At 49.9% G+C, this 27,921-nt stretch overlaps 1 protein-coding gene across 1 annotated transcript; it reads right to left on the reverse strand.

Moving 5' to 3' along the window:
* Positions 1-486: 486 nt before the first annotated feature.
* On the reverse strand, positions 487-27,562 carry CNGA3 (cyclic nucleotide gated channel subunit alpha 3). The gene is given in 8 exon segments (XM_082356203.1): positions 487-604; positions 607-1,959; positions 5,181-5,287; positions 6,081-6,188; positions 14,032-14,085; positions 17,633-17,812; positions 20,080-20,193; positions 27,425-27,562. Coding segments are annotated over 8 exon segments (2,055 nt in total). The 5' UTR covers positions 27,529-27,562; the 3' UTR covers positions 487-569.
* Between the last annotated feature and the right edge of the window lie 359 nt (positions 27,563-27,921).

Below are 27,921 nucleotides of genomic sequence, written 5' to 3' on the forward strand. Positions count from 1 at the left end.
AAGTGACCTCAACTGGTGCAACCTGGCTTTATCCCTTGTGCTTGTTGCAGCACCAATGGTCAGGGTTTCTAGGGTCCCAAAGAGAACACGAGGATATAGCAGAGTCAGAAACAAGCCCCAAACTGTCTCGTGTATCGAATTTGAGTTACCACATGTACTTCAGATTCTGTTACATCTCCCTCAGCAGAAGGGGGTGAAGTGAGGGGCAGGAGCGGGTGGGTGACTAAACAATCTTCCACTTATAAAAAAATAAAAATGAAGTTCAAAAGTCTAAAAATTCCCCGTGGATAAAAATTAAGAGTTTTGTGCTCACACTTTCATACTCTTGATCAGGGGACACCTCACACTTTACAAAGCCCTGCTGCATGCAGTGTTTCTTGTGGAGCTCACAGCAACCTGCCACTTAACTGGGGCAGATGTAAAGAGTCCCATTTTCTAGATGAGGAAACTGAGGCCATGCAGCTCGCAAAGGGTAAGGAAAGCTGGAATTCAACCCTGGCCAAGTCCCGCGCCGTGTAGCATCACACTGACAGCTGGCTCTGGGAAGCGGGAGACAGACATCTGCATCTTCACTGTTGTTTGGCCTCTGTTTGTGGAGCATCCCGTCAGGCGGGAGGCCGATCTTTACCTGGCTTTCCAGTTGGCTGAGCCACTGTTTCACTGTCATCTGGGTGGCGCTGTACTCAGCCAGGAGCCGTGCAAACCTGGTCTGCAGGGTGTCCAGGGAGGACTCCAGGTGCTCCACTTTCTCCTCGATGTCCTGGGGGTCCGCCCCGGCCTTGGCCAGTTCCTCGTCGATCAGGTTGTCCTTCATCAGGATCTGCCGCCCCTTCTCCTCCAGCGCCTTCTTGGCCTCAGGGTATTCAGTGAGAGCCTCCATCAGATCGTCCTTGGAGAGGCAGAACAGGTCCGAGTAACCGATGCTTCTGATGTTGGCCGTCCTGCGGTTCCCCGACTTGCTCCCCTTGATGTTCAAGATGCTGATCTCCCCAAAGTAACTCCCATCGCTGAGGACCACGAACTGGGTGATCCCATCCTCAGCCACCAGAGCCAGCTTGCCCTCCTTGATGATGTACATCTCCCTCCCTATGTCCCCCTTCTTGCAGATATAATCCCCGGGGCTGAACACCGCAGGCCGCAGCTTTAGCACCAGCTCCACCAGCAGCCCCACCTCGCAGTCCTGGAAGATGTGGACCTTCTTCAGAGTGTCCAGGTGCACACTGATGGCGATCTCGGCCCTCAGCTTGTCGGGGAGGCTCTTGAGCACCTCCTTCTCATCCACCGTCTTCTTGTTGGCCCACAGGTAGTCAAACCACCGGATCACCTGTGTCTCCAAGTCCTTGGTCACTTTGCGGAATTGCATGTACTGCTTGATGGAGTCGCTCTTGGCCTGGAACTCAGTCCGCGAAGAGTTCATGTGCGAGATCATGGAGCCCACATTGCCCACAATGGTGGCAAAAATCAGGACACCCACCAGGAAGTCGAGGACCACCAAAAGATACTCCTCATCTTTCATGGGGGGTGGGGTCTCGCCGATGGTGGTCAGGGTCAAGGTAGACCAGTAGAGACTGTAAATGTACTTCCTGGAGAGGCGCCCATACTCTGGGTTTGAGATGTTTGGGTAGACCCAGGAGTCGGTCCCGAAACCAATGAACTTGGAAATGGCAAAGTAGATGCAGGCATTCCAGTGGATGATGATGAGGATGTACAAGACCAAGTTCCCAATCCTGAACATGTTGGGGTAGTTGGTCCTCGTCTCTGTGCGGTCAAAGAATTCGAAGAGCCGGGTCAACTTCAGTAGGCGGTTGAACCTCAGTTCTGGGTAGTTCATGCCCAGCTTAAAATAAGCCAGGTCCGTGGGGACCAGGGATAACATGTCCAGCTTGAAGTGCAAGGTCTTTGTGTAGTGCTTCCACAGCCGGTTGGCATCCGTGACCATCAAGCCTTGCTCCAGGAAGCCTGATGGAGAAGATAGATCATGTGGGCAACAAAGAGGCCTTTTTATGACCATGGCCCGCAGAAAGGTATCTCACCTCAAGACCACACAAAACGTGGTTATACATATATAAAAGGAACAATTTCCACAAACCACACATACCATTACTACAGGAAATGCACTCTGGTATTTTCTATTCAACGATCTAATCTATTTTATTCAATTAAAAACATAGATCAGTTAGGTAGATTTGAATGTGGATTGGGTATTTGATGGTAGTGAGGAATGCTTATTAAATTTTCAGAGATAAATGGAAGTTATACTTAAAAAATGGGCCCCTAGTTAAGGTTACATGCTAACATGGTTACTGTCTGAGATTTGCCTTAAAAAACTCCATCCAAGAACAGGGAGTGGGAGGATAAATGAAAAAAGATGAGCAAAATGTTGATAACATTTGGAGCTGGGTAAGGGTATGTGGGGATTCATAATACTACTGTCTCAGTTTTGTATATGTTTGAAAATATTAACAATAAAAAATTTGAGGGTTTCCCTGGTGGTGCAGTTGTTAAGAATCTGCCTGTCAATGCAAGGGACACGAGTTCGAGCCCTGGTCCGGAAAGATCCCACATGCTGCAGAGCAACTAAGCCCGTGCGCCCTAGAGCCTGTGAGGCACAACTACTGAGCCCGGGTGCCACAACTACTGAAGCCTGCACGCCTAGAGCCCATGCTCCGCAACGTGAGAAGCCACCGCAATGAGAAGCCCACGCACCGCAACGAAGAGTAGCCCCCGCTCGATGCAACTAGACAAAGCCTGCGCGTAGCAATGAAGACTGAACGCAGCCAAAAATAAATAAATAAAATAAATAAATTTATGAAAAAATAATTGAAAACACTGGTCATGGCCTAGCAAACTGACTTTACCAGTCACTGATGGGGCGTGACCCGTCTTTTTATTTTTTATTTATATTTATTATTATTTTTTTAAACTCTATTTATTTATTTATTTATGGCTGCATTGGGTCTTTGTTGCGGTGCGCGGGCTTCTCATTGCGGTGGCTTCTCTTCTTGTGGAGCACGGGCTCTAGGCGCGCAGACTTCAGTAGTTGCAGCATACAGGCTCAGTAGTTTTGGCTCACAGGCTCTGGAGCACAGGTCAGTTGTTGCGGTGCACGGGCTTAGTTGCTCTGTGGCATGTGGGATCTTCCCGGACCAGGGCTCGAACCCGTGTCCCCTGCATTGGCAGGCGGATTCTTAACCACTGTGCCACCAGGGAAGTCTCGCAACCTATCTTTTTAAAACCTTGCCCAGGAGCACAGTGGTTCTCCTTCCTGGTTGTACATTACTGTCACCCAGGGGGCTCTGAAAACACATGAAGCCTGGGACCCACCCTAGTCTGGAGATGGGCTGGACCTTGGGAGTCGTGAGGTGTTATTACTGGTGAAATCCACCAAATAGGCCATGACCTGCCGTCTCCCTTCGTCCCTCTCTCCCTTCCTTTCCCTCCCTCCCTCTTTCTTCCTTTCTTTCTTTCATTTTCAAACATGCACAAGAGTAGAGAGACTAATGTAACAAGTGCTTTTTAGATTTGAGTGAGCTACAGCACCACACCAAGGGCTCTGTAAGTCACAGAGCTGGACCTGTCCCCAGAGTTTGGTCCCATAGGTCTGGGGCACCTCTAACAACTTTCAGGTGACGCTGCTGGTCCAGGGCCACACTTCGAGGGCTAGACAGAGGTAGGATTGCCCCCTCTGTGAAAAGTAAACAACAAGTTTGTTGTCACATGTTAGGGACACCTGGCTTCCCAGCTCCCCGTCCCCTATTTGTTTGGTTACACTTGTGTTTATTGAGTGCCTAGATCATTACATTGCACTCGTGTGCCTTGGGACTCCTCAACACCTCCTTAATAATCTTGTCTCAATTCTGACGATTTTTTCTCCTGGAGTATGATCCATGGCCTCTTGGTGTCTGTGCCCACCTGTTCTCCTCTCTCTCCCAGCCTTCTGCTGAATCTTAGATTGCCAAGGACAGTACCAACACAAAAAGGGGTGGGGTCGATGTCTGGGTGAGAGCTGCATGTCCCACTGAAGCCTGATTGAAGCAGGGAGTCCCCACAACGAGTCGGCCACCCATGGGGCTCTTGCATCTCCACAGGCTCATGTAACCATGGAGTGGCAGGCCACCAGGACTGGCCAAGTCACCCAGGCAAGCCTCAAGTTGTGTTCTTGAGATCTTCTAAGTTATGATGCAGGGCACTAATTCTGGAGCGGGGTGGGGGGGCACCCATCTGGCCTGCTGGGTGGTGACTGTGGCCTTTGGGCTGGCCACTCAGCATCTCTGGGCCCCAGTTTCTAAAGCAGTAAGATGGAGATAATCATGCCCACACTTCTTGTCTTCTGCAGCAGTTCTCATGAGAAAACAAGACGTGCTTGGAATGCTTTGTACACCATGAAGCCACCCTGAGGTTTTGCTGTGATCTACTGGTTTTTATATCCACAACCATGGCACAGTTTTTAGTTTAAAAATCTTGGAAATGACAAGCAGGGCCTCCACCAGCTTATGTGATGCCTTCGTGCAAATCAGAAAAAGGAGACCCAAGGAGGCACAGCTTGGAGACTGAGGCATGGGTGGGGCTTTAGCCCCCAATCACAACTAGAGGTGATCTTGTTACCGACTGGGGTCCTTGGACTCTTTAATCAGTAGAAATTGATAAGAGTCCAGATGAGGAATTCAGGCCTCTATTGGGACTCATGCTGCAGCACAAGGGAGCGAAAACAGTAACAGGTGGCCTTGCTCGCTCCCTGAGGGCGGGGGCGAGCTTGTCCCTTAAAGGATATGGGGGTGGATTGGTGGGTTGGGCTGGAGGTGTGGCTTAGGTGGTCTGCACATGCATGTAGTTATTTTTAGTCCTTTACAGATTCTTTGTGTCCTGTTGCTAGAGGAGACGTTTGTCTAGCGGCAAGTGCAAGCACTCTGGTAGAGGGTCCCAGGTCCCAGCCTGTCTTAATCTGAAGGAAGTCATATTCCCCCTAGGCCCTGTTTTAGATTTTAGTTCTGAAACGAATATACTTTTAGTATATTACACCTCCTCTAAAAGCCATGGGGTAACATGCCCTGGCTCCTCTGACTGTCTAAGAAGAGGAACTCCAAGGGCTATTACCACTCTGGATCTCCCTGAACCTGCCCTGTGGCCCCCAGGTGGCCCCCGAATCACGCTGTGGGGTCTGCGGCCCTGGGCCCACTCACCTGTCCGGGCTCGGACCAGCACATCGAAGCCATAGAGGAAGTCGGCTGAGTAGTCCAGGACCAGCCAAAGCATCAGGTACCCAGACTGAAGCTCATCAAAACAGGCCCTAAACAAGTGTGAGAAGGGGCAGGTGTGTAGGGGGGAGGGACCAAGGCGGGCAGCAGCTCTGTGCTACAAACCCGGGGTCAGCTCATCCCGCTAACAGCCCAGCCCACAGGGTTGCACCCCGGCATCAGCATCCCAGCCCCGATGAGGGGACCCAGGCTCTCAGAAGCTTTTCTGTCTCAAGGTCACCGAGCTCCTAAGAAGAGCTGGGATTGACCCCAAAGAGTGGGCCCTGTTGCCTCGCAGCAGTAGCGACAAGACTGCTCCCCTCCCCCGGCTGGGAGGCAGTTTATCCAGGCCTCAGATGAAGGGGCTGAGAACTTGCCCTTTCTGGGGCCTTTAAATGCCAACAAAGATATAACAACTTCTGGGAGATCAACAACAGAACAAGCCACATCTACCCCCACAAATTAGCAGTTTGGGAGCACCCCGAGGCCCCGGCTGCCCTCACAAGAGCAGCAGCTCACCCTGCACCCCAACCGGCTCAGAAAACCCAAAGCCCACAGCCGACAGCCTGAGAACGCCGCCGGGTGCCTGCATCCCTGTCCTGCAGGTCAGCTCAGGAGTGACCCAGCCCCTCCCACTTCCCCTCAGAAGAGCAACAGCTCGCCCTTGCATCTTCCTCCTGCGACCCCACTAAGGAGGCTCCAAGGTGCCAGGACCATGGTTTTGATCTCAAAGCCAGGCCTCCACCAGTGCTTCAGGGAACCCAGGAGGAACTGAGGCACATGCAGCTGGATGGTGGCTGCCAGGGACTCAGAGCTCTGTGTTGAGGCCCCGGCCCACGCCCCTACCTGCAAACGAGCAGACACCAGTTGTAGAAGATGGGCACAGCGATGACGGTCAGCCAGTGATAGTACATGTTGTTGGAGGGGTCCACCACGATGGTGTCCTTCTTCTTTCTGGAAACACCGACATACAAGCAGTACGGTGCGTTAGAAGACCACAGCTTTGGAAAGGCTTAGAGACCCCAGGGCAACTGTGGGCAGCAGCTAGAGATGGCTTCCCAGATAGGGTGCTGTCAGTCCCAGGGGGTCACATGGGTGTCCCTGTATGGGTGCCCCCACCCAGGCTGGGAGCAGGGCAGACTCCAAAGGCCTTCTCTCCCAGCTCAGCACCTCGGGAAGCCACTGGTGACTACAAAACCACAGTGATGACATTCCCATGTCCTGGGGTATCATCCATACCCTTCAGGATGCCGAGGAGGAAAAGGGAGCACGGTGCTGTTGGAACCATCTCGGGGAGCTCTGTGAAAATGCCGACTCCCAGGCCCAGCCAGACCCCTCCAGGACTGGGGCCTGGAAATGTGCATTTAATCACTGCCCTGGGTGGTTCTGAGACAGCGCCTCTCTGGACTGAACTTGGGAGCTTGGGAGCCCGGAGCTCTCCCTTGGGAATGTGCTCTCTCCACCTCACTAACTGCAATTGTGCAGATGTTCTAAAGACATTTCCTGCCTCTCCACCAAAAACCACCAACTTGGGAATCATCGAGGTTATATCAGCCAACATTGAATGGAAGAAATAGCTTAGGGTGCTTTCGGTGTTTATTTTCAGAATTTTCGGAGGATTGGAATTTATAGGCGGTACTAGAGATCTTTCTTTGGGCCCATGCGTCTCCTCCCCCACCCCATCTGCCCCCCATGCCCGCCTAGGCCTGCAGAGCTGCTCCCGCACCCCGGAGGAGACCCTGAGTTGCCTTTCTGCTTTCACCTCAACTCAGCAAGTCCAAGATCAGCTGCTGATTGACAGGGCTTTGGACGTTCCCAACACTCATTGCCACTGGGTTTGGATTAAAGTTTGTGAATATAGTGTTTTCTAGTGTCCAGGAAAAGGGCTCCACATACTCCACTGTGTGGACGGCCACCTTGTGGGCAAACAGAATGCCCAAGGGGAGGGCACCGGAGCAAGCTCCCAGGGAACCCCTGAACTGCTCACCTGAGGCTGCAGACAAACCTGCCTACCTACAAGCCCCCCTTTGGGTTCCCCGACTTTCCCTGCAGAACGAGACCCTCACGTGATCTCAGTAGGCCTGATCCCTGCCTGAGACCGACTCCTTTTCTGTAGCCCTAAGCAGCCCTCTCTCCAGGGCTGACCCTAAGGCCTGACGGCATCTCTCTCCTCCCCAGGGCCAGGGCCGGGTGGTGTGGAACCAGGCCTGCTGTGACCATGGAACCCCCTCTTTGGGGGCAGTTTCTCTCAGTACTTACTCCTCCTTTTTTGGGTTTTCCTTTTTCTCTTCCTTTTTTTCTTTCTCCTTTTTTGCCTTGTCATTGGATGACACTGGGTGACATTTAGCAATTTTCATATACCAAGGTCATTACCACGGGGAGAGGGTAGGCCACAGTGACACGGGGGAGAGGGCGTGGTGCAGGAAACCAATCTTTCCAGCACACTGGGATGAAATGAGGTTGTTGATTTCATGAATAATATCATTATTATTATTCCTGAAGGGTGAGGGTACCACCTCCACTGAAGTATCCATTGTATACATTGAAATGTACACAATGGTTCAGTCTAATATTCTACAATTTCTGACCTATTTCCGTGAGTCCCTAGAAAATCACAAGCAGCTTGAGACTGGAAACTTTTGAGGTAATGGGAAATAAACCCAAATCCACACCTTTAGGGTGGAGAAGTCACTCAGAGTTTTGGGGATCACATGGAACGCTCTTTGTTCTGAGGAAAGGAGGCAGCCTTTCCGTTGTTCTGGGGTCACATGAAAACCTGGCCCTCGATGGGAAAGCCAGGGGACAGAAAGGAAGCGAGACCCTTAGGCAGGCACAGGTGCGCTGTGCAGCAGCAAGTCTTCAAGTCGTCTGAGGCAAATGCAGCCACGCTCAGACGCTTCCAGACTTTGCTGGGTGTGGCGTTGCAGGTGGGGCCTCGCCCTCCTGTCTGCATCAGCAGGAAGGGCCTGTAAGGGCAGATGTTTCCTCAACACACAGCTTTACTCTGCTTCCCCTTCGTTAGTGCATGTCTTTTATGGGCTGGACACAGTTACAAGGGTTACCTATTAACGGTTAGAGTAGTCCTGCAAGGCATGCATTTTGCCCACTGAACAGCCGAGGAAACAAAAGTGGAGGGTAAAAGACCCTGCCTGCCTCAGGGCACCCCCGGAATCACCCGCAGGCCCTTCTGATTCCCCTGTTCCTTCCCCTGGAGGAAGGAAGGGCTGAGAAATAAGTGTCTGCTAATTAAACACTCGTTGAAAAGGACCAATGCACTTTACACAGCACTTCCCCAGGAAATAATCAAAGATGTGTGCAAACATGCATACAGAAGAATCGTCACCACCATCATTTCTAATAGCCACAGCATAAACAATCTAATCACACAACGGAGGAAATCCTTCATCAACCACAGAATTCTACGAGGCCACTTACAACGAGGTTGTGGAAGAATATTCAGTGACAGGGGAAAATGTTCTGCAGATTTTGCTAAGTTAAAAAGTAGACTACAAAAGATTTTCTAATAATAGCTGTACTAGTTTTCTATTGCTGCCAGAACAAATTACCACAGACTTAGTGGCTTAAAACAGCCCAAATGTATGATCTTGCAGATCTGTAGGTCAGAGGTCTGGGATCTCTTCGAAGTCAAGGTGTCGGCAGGGCTGTAATACTTTCTGAAGACGCTAGGGAAGAATCTGTTTCCTGCTCACTTGGATTGTTTGCAGAATTCAGTTCTTTGCAATTATAGGACCAATATCTTCATTTCTTGCTGGCTGAAAGCGGAGGACATTCCCAGCTTTTAGGGGCTGCTGCATCCTTGGTTCATGGCGCCCTTCCTCCATCTTCAAAGCCAGCAACAGCGGGTTGAGTCCTTCTCAAGATGCCATCTCTCTGCAGCTGGAAAAGGTTCTCCACTTTTAAGGATGCATGTGATTCGACTGGGTCCACCTTGATAAGCCAGGATAATCTCCCCATCTCAAGGTCCTTAAACTTCATCACACCTGCAAAGTCCCTTTTGCCGTGTAGGGTAACATAGTCACAGGATGTGGGGATTAGCATATGGGCACCTCCAGGCTACCTACTACAGTCTTCACTGCCCCTCAAAGATTTCCTTGCATCCCATGTGCAAAATGACTTCACCCCCATTCCAAGATCCCCCAGCCTCATCCCATTAGAGCATCAACTCAGAGTCCAAAATTATCATCTAAGTCTCATCAGTTCAGAAGTCCCAAATCTCATCATCTGAATCAGGTGTGTGTGGACTCTGGGTGTGAATCATTTGAGACACGAGTCCTCCCTACCTGTGGAACTAAAGAAACGAATCATCTCCATAAACACAATGCAGGAGCAGGCATAGGACACCAGATGTAGATATTCTAGTTCAACAAGGGAGAAGATGGGAGGACAAAAGGAGTCAGTGGTTCCAAGTGATTTCGAAATCCAGCAGGGCCATCGGCCAGTATGTTTCAAGGCCTGAGAATAAACCTCTATAGCTCATGGCTCCGCCCTCAGTCATCCTTCCTTTTTCATGAAAGGTAGCACCTGTTTGTAGCTGAGTAGTTTTTTATCAGCCAGCTTTCTGCATCTAGAATTTAGAGGTCTAACAGTTTTCCTTCATTTTGTACTGTTTCTATCCTTCAGGTCCAAGCTGGCAGCGTTTCTGCTGCCATAAAATCTTCTAGAACTTAATGGGTCATGTATACCAGAGGGATCCACTCCACTAGACTGAGGCTCATCCACAAAGCTTTCTGAGAAATCTCTTCTCTATTTTTGGCTTCTGTTGAGATGAGCCATGGTTCACACCCTTGGTCTCTTCAGAGGGTTTTTTATGTGACTGAATACTCAGAACTTTTGATCTCTGAGTTATCAGCAAAAGTTCAGCTGCATCCTCAGCTTTTTCCTGAAGGCATGCTTTCCTGACAGTGAGTTTTTAAAACTTATCATCTTTTGCCATTTGAGCAGGCTGAGAACTTCCCAAATCATCAAGTCTTGTTTCCTTTTCATTTATCAGTTCTTCCCTCAATTTCTTTAAGTTTTACCATAAACAGCAAGAATAAACCAGGCTGCACCCTCAATACCTTTGCTTAGAAATGTCCTCAGCTAAATATTCAAGCTCGTTGCATACGAATTCTGCTTCCCCCATACCTGTGGGACATAATCCCGCTAAGCTTTTCGCCCCTGAACAACAAGAATCCCCTTTCCTTCAGGTTCTAATAGCCTGCCCCTCACTTCCTTATGAGCCCTCACCAGCAGCACCCCTGAAGTCCAGATTTCTACTAATAGTCTGTTTCAATCATTTAGGTATTAAGTATGTAGGCAACTTAGGTTTTTCTCTGTAATGCTCCCCATTTTTCCTTCTGAACCCTCACTGGTAGAGGTTTTTTTTCTGATGTTTGTTCCCCATTCTTTTATATCTTTATTGGAGTATAATTGCTTTACAATGTTGTGTTAGTTTCTGCTGTACAACAAAGTGAATCAACTATATATATACATATAACCCCATATCCCCTCCCTCTTGAGCCTCCCTCCCACCCTCCCTATTCCACCCCTCTAGGTCATCACAAAGCATCGAGCTGATCTCCCTGTGCTACTGGTAGAGTCTTTAACATTCATATTTCTTTTAACAACCTGTTCAAAGCAATCTAGGCTTTTTTAAAAAAAAATGCTCCTTAAAATTCTTCTAGATCCTGCCTAGGGTCAATTCCGAAGCCACTTCCACATTTTAGGTATTTGTTACAGCAGCACTCCACCTCTGGGATCGAAAGCTGTGTTATTGGTTTTCTACTGTTGCCATAACAAATTACCACAAGTGTAGTATCTTAGAACAACCCAAATTTATTCTCTTACAGTTCTGGAGATTGGAAGTCGTATAATCTGACTGGATGAAAATCAAGGTGCCCTCAGGCTGTGTTCCTTTTTGGAGGCTCTGGGGAGAATCTGCTTCCTGCTCACTGGGATTGCAGGCAGAATTCAGTTCCTTGAAGCTCAGGACCAAGGTCCCTGTTTTCCTGCTGGCTGTAGATGGAGGGCTATCCCTGGCTTTTGGAGCCTGCTGCATCCGTGGCTCATGCCTCCCTCCCTGCTTCCTCCATCTTCAAAGCCAGCAATGACAGGACGGTCCCACTCACACTGCGAATCTCTCCTCCTTCCGTCTCATATCTCTGACTCACTCTCCTACCTCCCGCTTCTGCTTTTAAGAACTCATGTGATTACATTGGGCCCACCTGGATAATCCAGGATAATCTCTCCATCTGCAGGTCCTTAAATTCAATCACATTTGCAAAGTCTTCTTTGTCATGTAAAATCATCTACTCACAGGTTCCAGGGATTAGGATGGAAACATTTTTGGTGAGGTTGTGGTAGTGAAATTACTCTGCTTCCCACAGTAGTCAATATTGATTGATCATTTACTACGTACCAGGCACTGTTGTAAGCACTTCACACGTATTAGAACAGTTAGTCTTAACACAACTCTGTAAGACGCCAATTATAATCCCTATTTCACAAGTCGGGAATGTGATGCACAGAGAGGTCAGGTAACTTGCTCAAGGTCACAAAGCTCTTAGGTGGTTGAGTTGGGATGCAAATGCTCTTAACCAGTACATATATTAAACATATTGCATCTGTCTATGTATCTGTGTATCTATGTATGTATGTATCTATCTATTCAATATATATGCCTAGAGAAAACTTGGAGGGATATTTGCCAACATGTGAAGAGGGGTTGTCTCTGATAATGGAGTTCAACTGCTAACATAAAGTGTACTTTTTTATGGGTGTATGCTCGTGGGTGCTTTTCTGTGTTTTATAAGTTTTTGACAATGAGCATATTAATAAACTTAAGAACAAAAGTTGTTAGAATCTTTAAATGAGAGGAGCAAGGACACTCACCCATCCTCTGTTCTCTTGAATCTACTGGTCTTTCTGCAGCTGAAGTCTTAATGTCAAGACACCAGCAGAGGGCGCTGCCCACAAGCTTATCGGGCACACTTAGCCCTGCTGGGAGTTTAATTACACCAGGCTCTGCCACCCTTGTTCAGGATTTGTGGCCCCAAGTTACAAGCCTTGGACTTTCCTCTGGCTACCAACCTGCTGAGGGCCTAGGGAAGACCCCGTGCCATCCAGCTGTGTCCCGGAATCCACCCAGCACTGCCCCAGGGGACCTACACAGAGCTACAAAACGAGGCTGGTTTTGGCTGAGAACAGATTGAGCGGGAGAAAGAAATTTTCAGAACCCATGGGACTAAGTGAAAATGCTAGAAATGTGGTGGAAGAATGGGGGAAGGTGTCCATAAGAATTACTTCTGTATCTTTGTACCCAGGTGGCTCCATTTGGGGGCAGCCCCCAATTTTGTCCCTCGGTCCTTGGCTGCAGTGTGGACCCACGATACGAGCCCATCTGAAAAGATTTATAAGAGCCTGATGTAGCTGACGGTATCCACACCATCCTTGCCCACATCCCAGCCCCAGGATGGAGAAGCCTGGAGACCCACCCACAAGACCTCTACCCATGGTTTCTGGTGCCCTGAGCCTTTGTCTGACTGTGGGACTCAACACCAGGTTTCCAAGGGCAACAAACACATATCACAGTAGCTGTCATTTTGCAGATTAAATCATTTCATTTTTCTTGACTGTTGGCATTTGGGTCTCTGGATTTGATGTCCCAATTTATGTAAACAAAATGCAACTAAGGGGGAGAAGATGGGGGAGGGATCAACTGGGAGTTTGGGATTAGCAGATGCAAACTATTATATATAGGATGGATAAACAACAAGGTCCTACTGTATAGCACAGGGAACTATATTCAATATCCTGTGATAAACCATAATGGAAAAGAATCTGAAAAAGAATATATGTATGTGTAATTGACTCACTTTGCTGTATTCCAGAAATTAACACAACATTGTAAACTCACTTCAATTAAAAAAATACATTTAAAAAATAAACAAAAAAGCCCCAAAATGCAACTAAGGTTCACGGAGGGAAATGGAAAGAAGTTCTATCAGAAGAACAAAGGGAAATAACAAGAAAAAGCCTCGGCACAGTTCTCAGTCAATTGGAATTTCTTGGCTGATATTGATGGTTTTCCCCTAAGCTCCAACTGAGACCCCCCTCCGCTACCTACCCCCACGGTGTTCCAAAAAGGAAGGCTGGAGAACGGGGCACACACGCACACGTGTTCACACACAAATATGGTCACACACATACGCACACTGTCTGCTTGGGCTCTTGGGTGATGTTGCCAGAATCACACATCAAACTGCTCTGCCAGCTCAGCATCGGGTGGTAGGAAGGAATTACAGTGGGTCACGGTTTCAAGAGGCTAATCTCCGGAACTATTTAAATTTCCTCTTTCCACTGTCCTGATCATGCCCTCCACATTGGCCTGAATTGGCCTTAAGACAAGGGCACTTCACTGGCACACAGGAGCTTGAGGATGTAGAATGGAAAGTGCATTCCCATCATGAAGGAGATTATCCACTGCTCTGTAAAGGGACTCCAGCTTTGCATCTTCAGATACATAGCAACAGAGGTGTTAGCACTGAAAATGTTTACCAATCCAACCCCTTCGCTTTCTAGATAAGAACAATGAGAGACACAGAGATAAAATGACCTGCCCAAAGAAGTCACACAGACCAGGTCCCTCTCCCCATTTGTCCATGGGGATGGGTTTCCAATGGAAGGAGCAGGATTCTAGAATGGTCTGGTGGGGTTTGGGGGAAGTAGCAGTACAAAGCTGGGGTGTCTACAGGGAGGCGGTTGGCCGCAGGGAGCAGGAGGGAGCAGAGGTACTCACTCTTTCTCTGAGTTGTTGCAGGCATTGGTGTTGCTTCTGGCCAGGGGCCAGTCACTGCGGGGAGGTAAAGAGAGCACAGCATGGGAATCTGAACTCAAGTCCAATTGCTAGGGACCCCTTGCCCCCAGGCAGTTATTCTGGGACTCCCATCCCCTGTCTCACGGGCCTTTCCACACAGCTTGAACAGAGGGAATTGTTATTGTCAGGGACAGACATTTTTTTGTGACTAGTTAGTGTTGGTGAAGGGGAGAGGATGAACACTTGGGTAAACTGAGGCTTCTGAATAAGTGAGGATTAACTCTTTGAATCCCATCCAACATCCTAGTCTCAATTCCTCTCAATGTCCTCCAGTTTTAGCATGTGCCAGGCAGTGGGCCAGGCGCTATGGGGGGGCACAGAGACCACCCGGCGTGGCGCCTGCCCTCGGGTGCTCCTGGGTGAACAGGCCAAGCTCCTTGGACCAGAATGGACACAGTTAGCAGCAGCAGCAACTTGCTGCCCCCTCTGCAGAGACGTGGCTGTCACGGGGCCCTTCCCTCGGAAACCCCATCACAGGGGCCGCTTCCAGTTCTCAGGGCAAAAAATGGACTCTGGGCAGAGCTGCCCCAGGTTTCAGCCCATCCTCCCCCTTCCCCTGCCCCACGTTCATCTTGGAACTTCAGGGCCCGCCACCCCGGATCTATGTGGGAATCTGGTAGAAGGTGGGTGCTGGTTTCACAACCCAGCACGTTTATTGAAAGCTGGATTGGGCAGTACTTGGTGGTGTTCTTTAGGAAAAGGCGTGATCTCCCTGGGCTCACCTGCCAGTTCGCGTCTTTGACAGCTGGTTTTAGAAAGCCAGCCTGGCCTCACAGGGCTAGAGCGCAGCTTGCCTGTCTGTGGTGACTGCAGACCATTCACAGGACAGGGGACCCCGGGGCCCAGAGCCAGGCGCTGGTGACACTCCAGCCTGACTCTCCGGGCACCTGTTCTATGATGTTGAACATCCAGCCAAATGCCTTTTTGGTACTTCTGCTCATCCCTCCCAAGCCTCCCTCTCCCCATCCAGGATGTGGCTCTAACTGCTTGTTTCAGGATTGGTTCGGATCATCTAAAAATCCCCTGGGGAATCAAAACTGTGAGATTATGGAGGAAAGTTTAGCTCTCTGGGGTGCAGCTGCCCGTGAGCTGCACCATAATCTGCCATAATCTCATCGGGCCAAACCTACAGGAGAACTAAGACCCATCTCTGCATAAACTTTGCTTTGCTGATGGGACTTGGCCTTGAAAATTCAAAATTCAAAGTCTTCTTCCCCCAGGAAGCCTCCCTGATTGATCTGCTCCCATTCTGCACCTTTGCATTCACCTGCCCACTCTGAACCTTCCAGCAAGTGACCAGGCATTGGTGGCATAGTTGGGGCCTGGTTCTGATGGGGTGAACCCTCCATTAATCTGGTCACATAGGGAAATGGGCAGAGTCCAATGTTCATCTCCATGAGTCTAAAGTTGTGGAGAAAAAGTTTGATCAATTAAGCCAAGGAAGTCTTTGCTTGCCTAAAAGGAACTGAACCAGCCTGGCTGGCTTGCTAGCAAACCTCCTTTCCTCCCCCACTCTTTCCTCCTCCTCCTCCTTCTCCACCCTCCCTTCTTCCTTAGCTGCCATCCCTCCTGTCTTTCTGGCTCAGCAGCGAACAGCATGTGGGCCTCGTGGTCCTGGTGCTCCCTCACAGCCTGGGATGCCCGGCCCTGGGAACCTGGGATGGCCCTGCACACATCCAGCCAGCACCCAGGCCATCCACGGTCCCCTTCCCACAGCCCAGGGAGCCCGAGGGTTTATAGTCCAAGCTCATGGGAAATGGAAGCCTGAGAACGCTGCTCCACTGGGCCTCCGCCTCTCAGCCAGAGATTCTCACACCTTTCCCCAGCAGAGAAGACTAATGTAGGTCTCCTAATGTCTCTGGCAAGACATTTCTTTGAACTCTCATATTTTATCTTAAATACGCTTGTACATCTTGTACATTTTGCAATGCACTGCATAACCTATAATAAACATAACCCCCACCCCAAATCTGGAAATAAAATCGAAGCTCCAGAAAGATTCATCTGTTTCCCCTGAGGCTTCATGGCCTTTACTCCCCAGGGGCTCTCTTTGCCCTTTCGAGGGGCCCGCAACCGAGCCCTTCTGTTCCCTTGACTCAAAAACAGACAGCATTGGGCTTCCCTGGTGGCACAGTGGTTGAGAGTCTGCCTGCCAATGCAGGGGACACGGGTTCGAGCCCTGGTCTGGGAAGATCCCACATGCCGCGGAGCAACTAGGCCCGTGAGCCACAACTACTGAGCCTGCGCATCTGGAGCCTGTGCTCCGCAACAAGAGGGGCCGCGACAGTGAGAGGCCCGCGCATCGCGATGAAGAGTGGCCCCCGCTCGCCGCAACTGGAGAAAGCCCTCGCATAGAAACGAAGACCCAACACAGCCAAAATAAATAAATAAATTTAAAAAGAAAACAAAACAAAACAGCATTTCCTCTAGCAAATTATATAGGGACTGTCTGTTTTGCAACAATCATGCTTCTTTTTTCACACTTTACGTCTTCTAAACCCTGGCATAACCTAGAGAGTTCAGCTAAAAGATCTTTTTCAAGCCCCTTTTTTCCTTAAAGCAGGTTCTGAGCAAGTGTCCTCCTGTTTGTGAGGCTGAGAGGAGGTCTGCTTCCCCGGAACGTGTTACCTCTTCTCCCTCAACTGCCCCAAGGGTCCTAAAGAGACCCTCTGCTGTTCAACGACAGTGGATTCAAGCCACGGTCGCCCAGTGATCTCCCCGCCCAGAGGCTGGGGTGACTTCTCAAGAACACGAGAAGAGGGGGAGGGGAGGCAGCAGCTCTGTGCGGGGGGGCAGGGGGATTCGGGGGTGTCAGTCCAGCCCCTGCAGATTTCTCTACTTGCAGGCACCAGACAGCGCCAGCCACAAGCTCCCCGGCGGCAGGGGGCCGTGCACGGTGCTCAGAGCCCTTGTTCTGCAGAACCTTCTACCAAAAAACAAACACTCTCCCCATTCCCCACCCTACTCCCACCCACTGTGCTCCCCATGGCTCTTAAACCAACCCGGGGCGAGGACGGTTCCCCTTGAAAGTTCTAACCAACCTTTGGACCTTTTCCCCAGAAGAATGTACGTATACCCATCCATAAAATTGTGGGTACCGTCTAGGTACTCCCTGAGGTTCGTGGTACAAGAGCCCCAGTTTTTTAGCAAGGTGGGTCACAGTGCAAGGTGAGTAGGCTGAGGGTCCTTTGGCGGAGAGATTGGTGAGGCTAACGTCCCGGGTGCGATTCTGAGAGCACCAACTCCAGGGGGCGCTAGCGGGAGCTCCGCGGAGGACAGGGTCAGCCGCCCACGAGGCTGGGGCCTCTGGTTAAAGGGTTTCCGCTCCCGCAGGGCTTCTTGGGCTCGTGCGGAGACCCCTAGAGCATGCAGTGTTCCCCCAGCACAGACCCCTTCTTCAGGGAACAGCTGAGGGACTGGTGCTCCCGGCCACCCGTTGAGGGGGGGCGGGGATCCACTCTGCACGGAAGGAGTAGCAGGTGCTTCCCTCCCCGTCTGGGGCAGGCAGCCCCGCCTCCCTCACCTTCTCCCTCTGCCTGGCGGCCCCTGGCTGCCCGCGTTGGACTGGGCACGGCCTTCGCGGCTGGACACCTCCTTGAGCTCGGCTCCGCGGAAACGCTCCAGGAAAGAGTCAGGCCTCTGGTCCTCGTGGCGTAAGTGCCTGGTGGCCCATACGCGCAGCGAGATGATGAGGCGTGATAACCTGGAAGGGCACAGACCCGCAGCGAGGGCGGAGCGGAAGGAGACGGAAGCCCCCTCCCAGAGGGCTGGGGCAGGGGTAGGGATGCCGGCAGGATGTGGGTCCCAGGGCCGGGCTCAGGTTTGCACGCCACCCCCTGCCCCTCACTCGCCAGAGCCTTTTCTTCCCTCCGCCTCTGCCACCTGGGACGGAGCTTCCGCCATAAGGGACGTTTCTTCATTATGGCTTTATCCCTATAACACCTGGACTCTATCAAAGGCATGATCCTGCCAATGGGCCATTAGCAAGCTTTTCTGCTCATCTTTCCTCCTGCCCCATGTAGAGCTCTTTGTTATGACTGGTAAGCATAGGAACAGTAAAAAATACAATTTCCAAATAGTGATAAAATTCAGAGCAAGGTATAAAGGAACAAGCACCCAGATACAACCTAGGTTCTTTCCCCAACCCTTGTCCTATGAGTTGCTTTTCATACAAACTCTTATTTTCTCCCCAGCCCTGTGCAGAAGTTCCTTTGCAACATGCCCTGACCTCTCTACTGGAGCGGACGCCACCCGGGCCTCAAGCACCTGAGACCAGGCAGTCCACACGCCCAGAGCTCATCTTAGCTTCAGTTTTCTGTAAAAAGCTTCCCTCAGCCCTGCCTCTTGCTTCCCCGTCTTGGCCAGGGGGGAACGGAAAGACAGACTCAACTGTTTCTTGGCGTTCAGCTTTCCTGACTTGGCACCCACTGTGCATGCCACTGTCCCCAACAAATCAGTTCTGAGCAACCTGGCATGGAGTCATGAATTGTCACGTACCTTGATCCCCATCACACACTTGTGACCATAGCCTAAGGGAATAAGTTGAAGTAAGGAACATCCCACGAACAGAGATGCTTACAGCGGCTGCTGCAGATGAATGGCAAGGTGCCTGCCCAGCCTAACCTCTCTGCTCTGACACTCCCCACACCCACGTCTTCCCTCTGCTGAGGGGGAGAAGCAAGGTCATACTCCCCAGAGCTCCAGCCTCAGCCAACAGGCTCGGGGATGGACGACTGACCCACAGAGAGTCACTCAAGCCTCTGAACTAAAAACCACTCCAAGATGGGGTTGGGTGTTTCAACTCGGGATCGTATGGTGAAGGCTGTTTTCGGCCTGTGACTGCTGAGGTGTGAGCAGAGAAAGCCAGAAACGTAGGAGGGATGCAGGAAAAAAGCACACAGATCATGAAATGCTGCTAGAGAAACGAGAGAGGGAAGGCAGCTGCTTCCCCATGGCCCCTTATGAGCCCCACTGGCTCCGTTTCCACAAGGTGGCCTGGATCTTAGCTTATACCAGCCCCTGCCCCAGCCCTACCCTTTTCATTTGAGCTAGTTGAAGGTGTTCTCTAACTTACGATCAACCGGCCTTTTATTAATGAGACATTTTATTAGTTAAGACAAAAAACACTGGCAATCACTTAAATGCCCAGCTATAAGTGGCTAGTGAAATAAATAATCCTCCACAATGAAAAACATGAAGAATAACTAGATAAATTAATTTTTTTGCAATACTCTTAAGCAAAACCTGTAGAACACATGACTGTATGAAACTCTGGCTTTGGTAAAAAAAAAAAAAAAAAAAAATCAGTGGAAGGAAATAATGAGCCCAACATTTGTTGAGCGCCCGTTGTGAGGCAGCACTGGGCTCTGCCGCAGCCCTCATGTTACTAGATGCATCTTTAGATGAGATGTGAAAGGTGAAATGACTTCCTCCAGGTGGTACTGCTACTGAAGCCGGAGGACAGATGTCATCAGAAGGGAGACAGAGCTCGGAGCCTAGTTAATCTTTCAAATACTTTTGCGAGGACGTAAGCTATGAAGTCTAGACCCATACGAGTGAGGACCTGCCAGGGGCTATTTCCGACAGAGCCACGATTGCCCTCTGTGTGCCACTGTGATCCATCCAACGGTCTCCCACAGCTGGCTGATCTTTCTTCTGAATTCTTTTCTGAAACTTCTCTGGTTGGCTTTTTTTTCCTGAATTCTTCCAGAATTGAGCAAGTACCTCAACATCACTTTTTATGAGAGCAATTTCAGATAAAGGCAGTTTATCTTAGACTTTTCTGAGCTCGGAACACCTGACCCAAGAGGAAATGACTCCCTGATAGATTTCTGACTCCGCTTCTCCTGCCCCTTTCTTCTCCAAATCTGCAACCCTACCCTCAACCACCATTTCTTCCTGAGACTTATCTACCTTCTTTCTGCCTCCGTCTGCCCTTTCCCAAGGTGAGGGCTGAGAACGGTCGGTTACCTGGCAGGCCCCTGGCTGGTGAAGGAGCTTCGCTTGGATTCAGCCAGTCCTCTGGTCTCCATGGCGATGCCTTCTTGCAGTTCTGACGGTGTCTCCTCACATGGCAAGTGGGTCCTAGGAAATCAAATATGCAGCAAGCAAAATTGATTTCAAGCTCATCCTTGACATTGATTTCCAACCTCCTGGACACGTTGAGGACTGAGATGGTCAGATGCCCTGCTTAAAGAGGAAAGCTGCTGTCACAGATCATCAGCCCAGAGCTCCCCACTTCAGTTCCTACTCCAGCAGGAGCCAGCAGGTCCTGGCTTTCAGGAGAAAGTGGCCTTTCCTTTATGACAAGGAGGCTACTGCCCATAGCCCAGGTGAAAAGGGCAAGTCAGCAGCAAATGGTCCTTATTAGAGCACTGGGGGCGGTGGCGGGGGAGGTCCCGGGCCTACATCTGGAGCCAGAGCAACTGTTTCCATGCAAGGATTCCAGAACAAGGATTTTGGTTCACACACATCTCTGCATACTGAAATCCTATCTCCTAAAGTCAGATCAAGTGCCACCTCCTTCAAGAGGTCTTCCCTTGCCCTCTGTCATAGTGTGTAGGTACTGCAGGAGCCCACTGGTTAAGAGGAAGGTCCGGCAATATTGTAAGGAATTGGCCTAGCCCTCCACGTGCATTTGTGTAGTGCTTTCAAATGGAAATCCATTTCTGCTGTGCCCTTTTGCCAAGCCCTAACCTGTGTCCCCTGTAATGCAGAGGGAAGGGGGGCGGGGACCCCACCTGTGCAGTTCAGGGCGAAAAGCAACAGCACCCACAGGACAGGTGTCCACAGCTCAGTCTGAGCATCAGCAGAGCCTCGTGTTTGTTGAATTTCCTGGAATAAGACCTCTCTGCTGGGGCGTAATTTTCCTTTCTTTCCCTTTCTTTTAAAACTTCCTAGGGCTGAAGTTTGATCAACCTGATTAAAAGCCATCCAGGCATTGGCCTCCAGGGATTTGCACTTCATTCTAAGAGTCTTGAAGAGCCCAGGCAAGACAAATTAATTCGATCACGTGACCTATTCCAGCCCAATCGGCCTTCTTAACAAGGTGGCAACACGGTTGAAGAGGCAAGCAAGAATTAATGTCTGGGTAAAGGCTTTATCTCTCCCCAGTGAGCGATTCGAAGTCAGAATCCCGTATCTCAGCCGCCGAGCTGCTGTCTCTTCCTTTCTGCAACCTCCCTGCCGTCTCCAGCATGGGGAGCTCACTACCATTCCATGGCTCCCCCAGGTCTTCTCTGCACAGCCCTGATTGCCAGCAGGTTCTTCTCTCCCTCAGCTTCCCCATATCGAGGATACACTTTTTTTTTTTTTTTTGCTGGAACCACATGGAGTCAGGCAACTTCATCTTCTAAAAGACCGCCTTCCATAAAGGGACAGCTCTCACACCTGTGCTGCCTCGTTTTCCCAGGCTAGACGCATCAGCTCACCCAGGCTTTCCTCATCAGGTCCAAGTCTCTTCCCTGTCATGGTCATTCTCCAGTGAGCAGGTTCCTGTATTCTTGCCTGACTGGGCACAGAGACTGAGAACCACCCTGCTGTTACTGGAGCCCAAGACGTGCTTTTGGTTCCCCATCACCAGCTACTATCATGCAAAACCCAATGTCTTATAACATGTGCTGCTGCTAAGCCAGAAGGCCCTGTCTTATGCATAGACAATTGATTTGTTGGAAATAAGTATTGGACTCTCCCATTTATCTGAGTCACTTGATGTTTTGGCACCCTTGGTATGCAGGGTCCTCCCAACCCCGTCTCATTCACAGATGTGATACCCAAAGTATATGCCATTTATTGACTGCTTGCTGTATGTCAGCCACATACATTTTATCACTTAATCCACATAAAAACTGTATGAGAGGAAAGTGAGGTTCAGAGAGGTTAAGTAACTTCCCCAAGGTCACACAGCCAAGCGGCAAAGCTGAGATTTGTATGCCATTCCATCTCATTTCAAAGCCTGCTCTCACCTACTCCATGAATCTGCCTTCTGTATTTTCATATATGGCACTGATTAAAGCAAAAGTTGAATAGGACATGGCTGAGAGCTGAGCCCTGTGGCATGCCACTAGAGACATGGCTCTGATTCCCCTGGCTGCACTACTGTGGGCATGGCTTTTTTATTTCCAAACCGCCTAATTGAATTCTCTGTACTCGTAAGAGACCACTCACACCTCATCCTTATACATATGAGAGACCCTACCAGAGGCCCTGCTGCAGTTAGGAAGCGACAATACCCTTGCGCTTCTAATACTCTGCGTACTACAAAGGTGGGAATGCATGTTGCAAGGCACCGGGTCAGTTACAGGAGGAGGAGGCGGCAGGGGGACAAGTGAGTCCATCTCTCCAGTGCCTGGATCCTAGTAGCTGGCATGCTTGGGGGTGGGGAGCTGGGGTGCGGGCAGCAACTAACAGCTGGGCTCTAGCTCTGCCACAGAATGTGTGCCCGGAAGATCTAGAGGCAACCCCAGGACGAGGTGTTCTGTCCCCACCAGCAGCTCCCTCCTCAGGGAGCTCTAGGCACCGAGCAGGCGGCCCAGCATTTCTGCCTAGTCTGGATTCTGTTCATTGCGGGGGGGTGGGGGGACACATCCTGAGACCAGATTTATTTGCATCAGCAGCAAAGGACTCAATGCCCATGACATCAGGGCTTGTGGGTGGGTGAGTAGGGCAGAACTCACCCCAGATTTCAAAGCAGGCCTGCAGCTGGCAGCAGTGAGAGCTACTGCGAGTGGCCTGGACCTTTGACACCTACGTGAAGGGGAGGTGGCGTAGTGGGGAGCCCGGAGGCCTGGGTTCGAATCCCTACCCCAGCACCTATTAACTAAGTGCACTGTGGGCTGGTCACTTACCCTCCCTGAGTTTAATTTTCCTGGTCTTCGAAAACAAAGGAAAAATTGATTCCATACTGATTTAAGTATTGGTCAAACACCCAAGTCCAGAAAGGCACATTTAGCTGTGAAGAATAGGAAGGGTCTTATACGATGTAAGTTCAAGGGACCCAAGGGGCCTTTTCTTCTTGATGCATCTCCCCACTTGCTTCTTGATGCCCAGAGTTCTACCCTGCTGTCTTTCTTCTAGCTCCATAGTCTCTACCCTCATTAAATGCCTGGGGGTATTTAAATAGCAAACCCAATCAGTTATTCCTCAGAGAAACTGATTTTACGAGGTAGATGGAAGGGGAGATTGGCTAGGAGGAGAGGAACCAAATGTCTGAGGTGATATTTTGTGTCCCCAAAGACACACAGGTACTGCCAAAAGGGAGAAACTTCTGGCAATCAGTGCAAGATCAGGGATCCAGAACCTCCCAGGGTAATACAGAGGCAGGAGAGAGTGCGGGCCAGGTACTGTCCCGCCGGGAGCTGGCTCAGGACTCAACAGGCTTCGGTCTCTGTAAAACAAGCAGATCAGGCCAGGACAACCTGAAGTTGCCTTCTACCCGCAGACTCCGGTTCTCTGTGGTGATGGTGCCTTTGCAGGAAGAAGCCCTGTGAAGTTAGTAACTAGCAAGATCAAGGGCAACTGGTGAAACAAAATGAAGTGATTGTTTTGAAAGACAAGGTCATTTTCAACCTGTAAAGCTCATCTTCTGAGTTTATTTATACAGAGGAATTAATGTCCACAAGGTGAAGCTTTTTCGTCACTGGGAGGGAGCAGAGGTTCTCATCAGAACAGGAACTGGTGATTAACTTTGTGCTCTGTGGATCTGGTGTCTTCTTCCAGTGACTTTGGGGACATAAGAGGAAAGAGAAGTGGCCTTTTGGAACAAGGGTGGAGAAAATGATACCTTATTTTACTTTTCCTGCTCTCAAGCCCTGAGGAACTAGAGGGATGGGCAGGTACTGCCCTGGCCACATGTGACCAGGGAACTGAAGTCACTGCATTTTTGTCTTGGATCCTGGGGAAGCAGGTTGAAAATGGTTTTCTTTTGTGGTAATTGCTTTGGGCTCTGTTCAGGGTAAAGCATGAAGAAGTCTCCTTCTCTGTAGGACATAACCCCTTATGCCCAAAAGCTCACCTAAAATAGCTACACTAGGAGATTAATTTGGGGTTTGGGGTGCCCTCGGTCCTAGCTGCAATTCTCTGTGGCAGACTCTGAAGTCTTTCTCTATTGCATTATCTGCAAAAATATGCCAGACAGCTCTCAAATAACTGAGTCAACCAAACAGATCTAAACAGAAAAAGCAAAATTCAAGACATTTTTATTTCTGGTCTTTTCAAGGTGTAAACTTAATTTTTTTATTCAAAGGAAATATTTTCATCCTTCCTTATGACTCTTCACTAGGAAAATGGGCCCAATGATTTAAAAAGAGAAACAGAAACCTGGGTCTCCTAATTTGGTGAAAGACCTGGGAGACGGGATGTCTCAGGGGTCAGGGAAAAGATACTCCCCGCTTTGTGGGGCACTCAGCAAAGGACCGCACCAATGCATATGTTCCCAGCACAGCTGTGTGATATCACTGAGGATAAAGAGTGATTAATATTTAAGGACACACATTCATAATTATTTCTCCCAAAAGTTTTCTGAAAGGATTGGAATTTCAAGGCAAAGATCTATGATTTGTTCAAACACCATTTCCTCCCTGCAAATAGTGATTTGCAACTTTAAAAATTTTATGTGAATGTGCCAGAGTCCTTTGCTCAAATCAATCTTACAGGGAAAACTAGTCAGTGAATCGACAGATGTTGGGCTGCTCTGGGAAGCAGGGGAGGTCTCTGGACCCAGCCTTCCGGCCCAAGGCTGCTCCCCCCAGCCTGAACTCCTATTCTCAATCTTTGGTGATGCTAAGGAGCCATTCTGGAAACTTCTGTCTGTTAACCCACTCCTGCCTCCATGAGATAATGCTTCTCATGAAGGAAGCATTTTTCCTCTCTCTCCTTTTGAAACCTCTCAAGTGTTTCCACGGGATTCTGTACTAATCTGTCAACAAGCTTTTACCACATATGTAGCTGGGCACAGCCCCAAGTGGAGCTCACTGAGACTTGGCTAGTGGTCAGGCTGAGACAGCCTGATGTGGGCACAGGCAGGAAATGGCCCGTTCCAGGTGTCGGGACAGCTGGGGCCATCTGAGGTCAGAGGAGGTGAAGAAGGCTTCAGCTGGGACGCCAGAGAAGGCCCATAGGAGGGACAGCATCTCCAAGACCAGCAGTGAGCACCGATTAAGCGCTCACTGCGTGGCAGGGGCTGTGCCCCAAGCTTTACCCTGTTTTACCCTCATTCCTGCCCTGAGGTCAGTACTAGTCCATTTTGCAGATGAGGAAACTGAGGTTTGGAGCTGTTGAGCGGCTTTTCAGAGCCACTTTTCAAACCTGGCAGTCTGACCCCGAGCCTGTGCTGTTGGTCACCACGCTGGCCTGGGGATGGGGGTTGGGGAGAGGAGGGCATTTGCTCACCCGTGAGATGGCAGAGCACTGTCCAAGAGCATCACTTCAGAGCGCTGGCTGTGTGGACAACCTATCCCCGGAGTGTGCATGGACCCAGTGTGAGCCCACAGCAAGGCTCTCGGAAGCCAGAGGCTCTTGAACAGCCCGCAAGCCAGACGGAGCTTGTCGGCCACCGGCTGAGGCAGAGCCAGGACAAGTCGGGCAGAGCTGGCTCATGGTGGTGTCGGGTCAAGCAGGCATTCTGGGCAGGAGCCCCAGCCCACTCGCCAGGCCTGCCTTCTCCTGACTGTCTCACTGGGAGGAGCCAGACTGAGCCTCTAGGGAGTCTGGAAGCTCCACGAGATGCTCTGGTTTTGTCCCACTCGAGGCAAAAGGGAGCAATGGGGAAAAGTTCCATTTGCTTCAAATTCTTCTAGATCCTAACAGCTTCTTCCTTCTCCCATTGGGCCCAAGATCCCAGGAGCCTGATGCTGCCCAGGGGGCCTGACTTCCTGCTGTGCCCCATGCTTGGGACTCTTCTCCCCTCTACCGCAATCCTCTTCGAAGCCCCTCTTCAGGGGGTTTTATTAGCTCAGATGTGGGAAAGAAACTATTAACGCACGCCAAAGTCTTAATAGCAGATAACTGTCCTAACAGTGTTCCTCTTCCTTTTAAATAAGGGCAATGCCTTAACCTAAAGGAAGGAGTCCTCAGTTGTGGAACACAAGTATTGACAGTCGGCCAGTTAGGAGGGAGAAATTTGAGTAGGGTGAGAAATTCTGATGCCCCTGAGTCTATCAAATTTCCTGGGTCCGAGCACCAACTTAAAAGAGTTGGAAGGAATATCTGTTGCCATGCTTTGAGATTTCCTCCCTTTGCCTGAATCCCAGAAGGTGGAGGTCCAAAGACTACGTAAGTTTGCAAAGATAGGGAAATTGCTGTCTATCACTTATTAGCAGAGTTGCTAAGGAGCTGGGACAAAGCATCTAGACGTAGAAAAAACCAAATGTGCATCTGAGAGAGGAAGTGACATATATAAGTTAGTGAGGAGAAACGACGGAGGAGGGCCTAGTGCCAGGGATGCTAGGATTGAGGGACTGTCATTGCACTTGTGGCCATTAGATAATATGCAGTTTTCATGGGCGGGAGCTTTTAAGTGTTATATATGTGAGACAAAAATAACATAAATATTGGAAATAAAGCCTCTTCTTGTTCAACTCAATCAACTCACTGAGAATTTAAGAAACATAAAAATGTAAGTCCATTTGCACCAAATAGATACTCTCCCATTTCCCATTTCCCAATGCTGCTCCATTTTGCAGTTGAAGAAACTGAGGCATGGAGGAGTTAGTGAGTTTTCCCAGGTCTACTAGTAAGTTAGGAACAGGGCTAGAAGTAGAACTCAAGGCCCCAGGTCTCCATGTGGCTGCCTGTGTCGGGATGTCACTGATGGGGACGATGGCTTTGCTGGCAAAGCATGGCCCACTCCCCCCAGGTACATGAGCACGGCTGAGTGCTGGCCTTCTCCTGGAAGTGAGGGACAGTGCACCTGATCTGTACTCCACCCCAGTGCCCAGGGCAGTGGCTGGTGCACAGACAGAGCCCAATACATGTTTGATGTATACAAGGGAAAGTGTGGCAGTTTGGGGACATTTTTACAGTAGAATTTAATCTGCTGCATATGAATCTTCATTTTCTTGCCTTCTAGAAAAAACGTTACAAAAGTTATGTAACTTTTGGAGCCTCATTCTCCCACATCTCTAAAATGAGAATAAAAACTACTTCAGTGTAGGTTGTGAGGAGTAAGGGACATGGAAAATGAAGTTAGAAGGAGTGCTGTGAACAGACCCCGCCCTCCAACCTGTGCTTGCCCACAGGCAAAGGCAGTCTTTCCCCCAGGTCTAGATCAGCTATGGAAATAACCTGTTCCAGGCATGAAGTTAAAAGCCCATCCTACCTGCTGAGGCCGTTCTCAATGCGATCGAGATCTCTGTCCGTGGTCCTTACTGCGAGGTGGTGAGCCCTGGAAGGGTGGGAGTATTGGGTGCTAATCTTGGCCATCTTCTTGCTTTGTCACATTCAGCCCCACGGTGGTTGCTGAAACATGAACACAAAGCAGATATGTCATCAGGAACCCCCAGGAAGTAACTGCAAACCCAGCTGGTATGGGAGGGCTACTCCCCCAGGCAAGCCCTGGCACATGTGCCCTCCTCCATTTCTCTCACAGTTCCTGCCACACTGTGTTTCAGTTGGATCTCTCTGGGCTAGTCTTCCGAGCCAGAGCACAAACAAGGTCTTTTACTCCTTTGTATATGCTGCATGCTGAGAGCTGCTCAAAGGTTTTTTTGTTTGTTTTGTTTTGCTTTTTGCCGTACCTCAAGGCTTGCAGGATCTTAGTTCCCCGACCAGGGATTGAACCTGGGCCCCCAGCAGTGGAAGCATGAAGTCCTAACC

The sequence above is a fragment of the Balaenoptera borealis genome, assembly GCF_965194805.1.
Source record: "Balaenoptera borealis genome assembly, chromosome: 15".
Taxonomy (NCBI): Eukaryota; Metazoa; Chordata; class Mammalia; order Artiodactyla; family Balaenopteridae; genus Balaenoptera; species Balaenoptera borealis.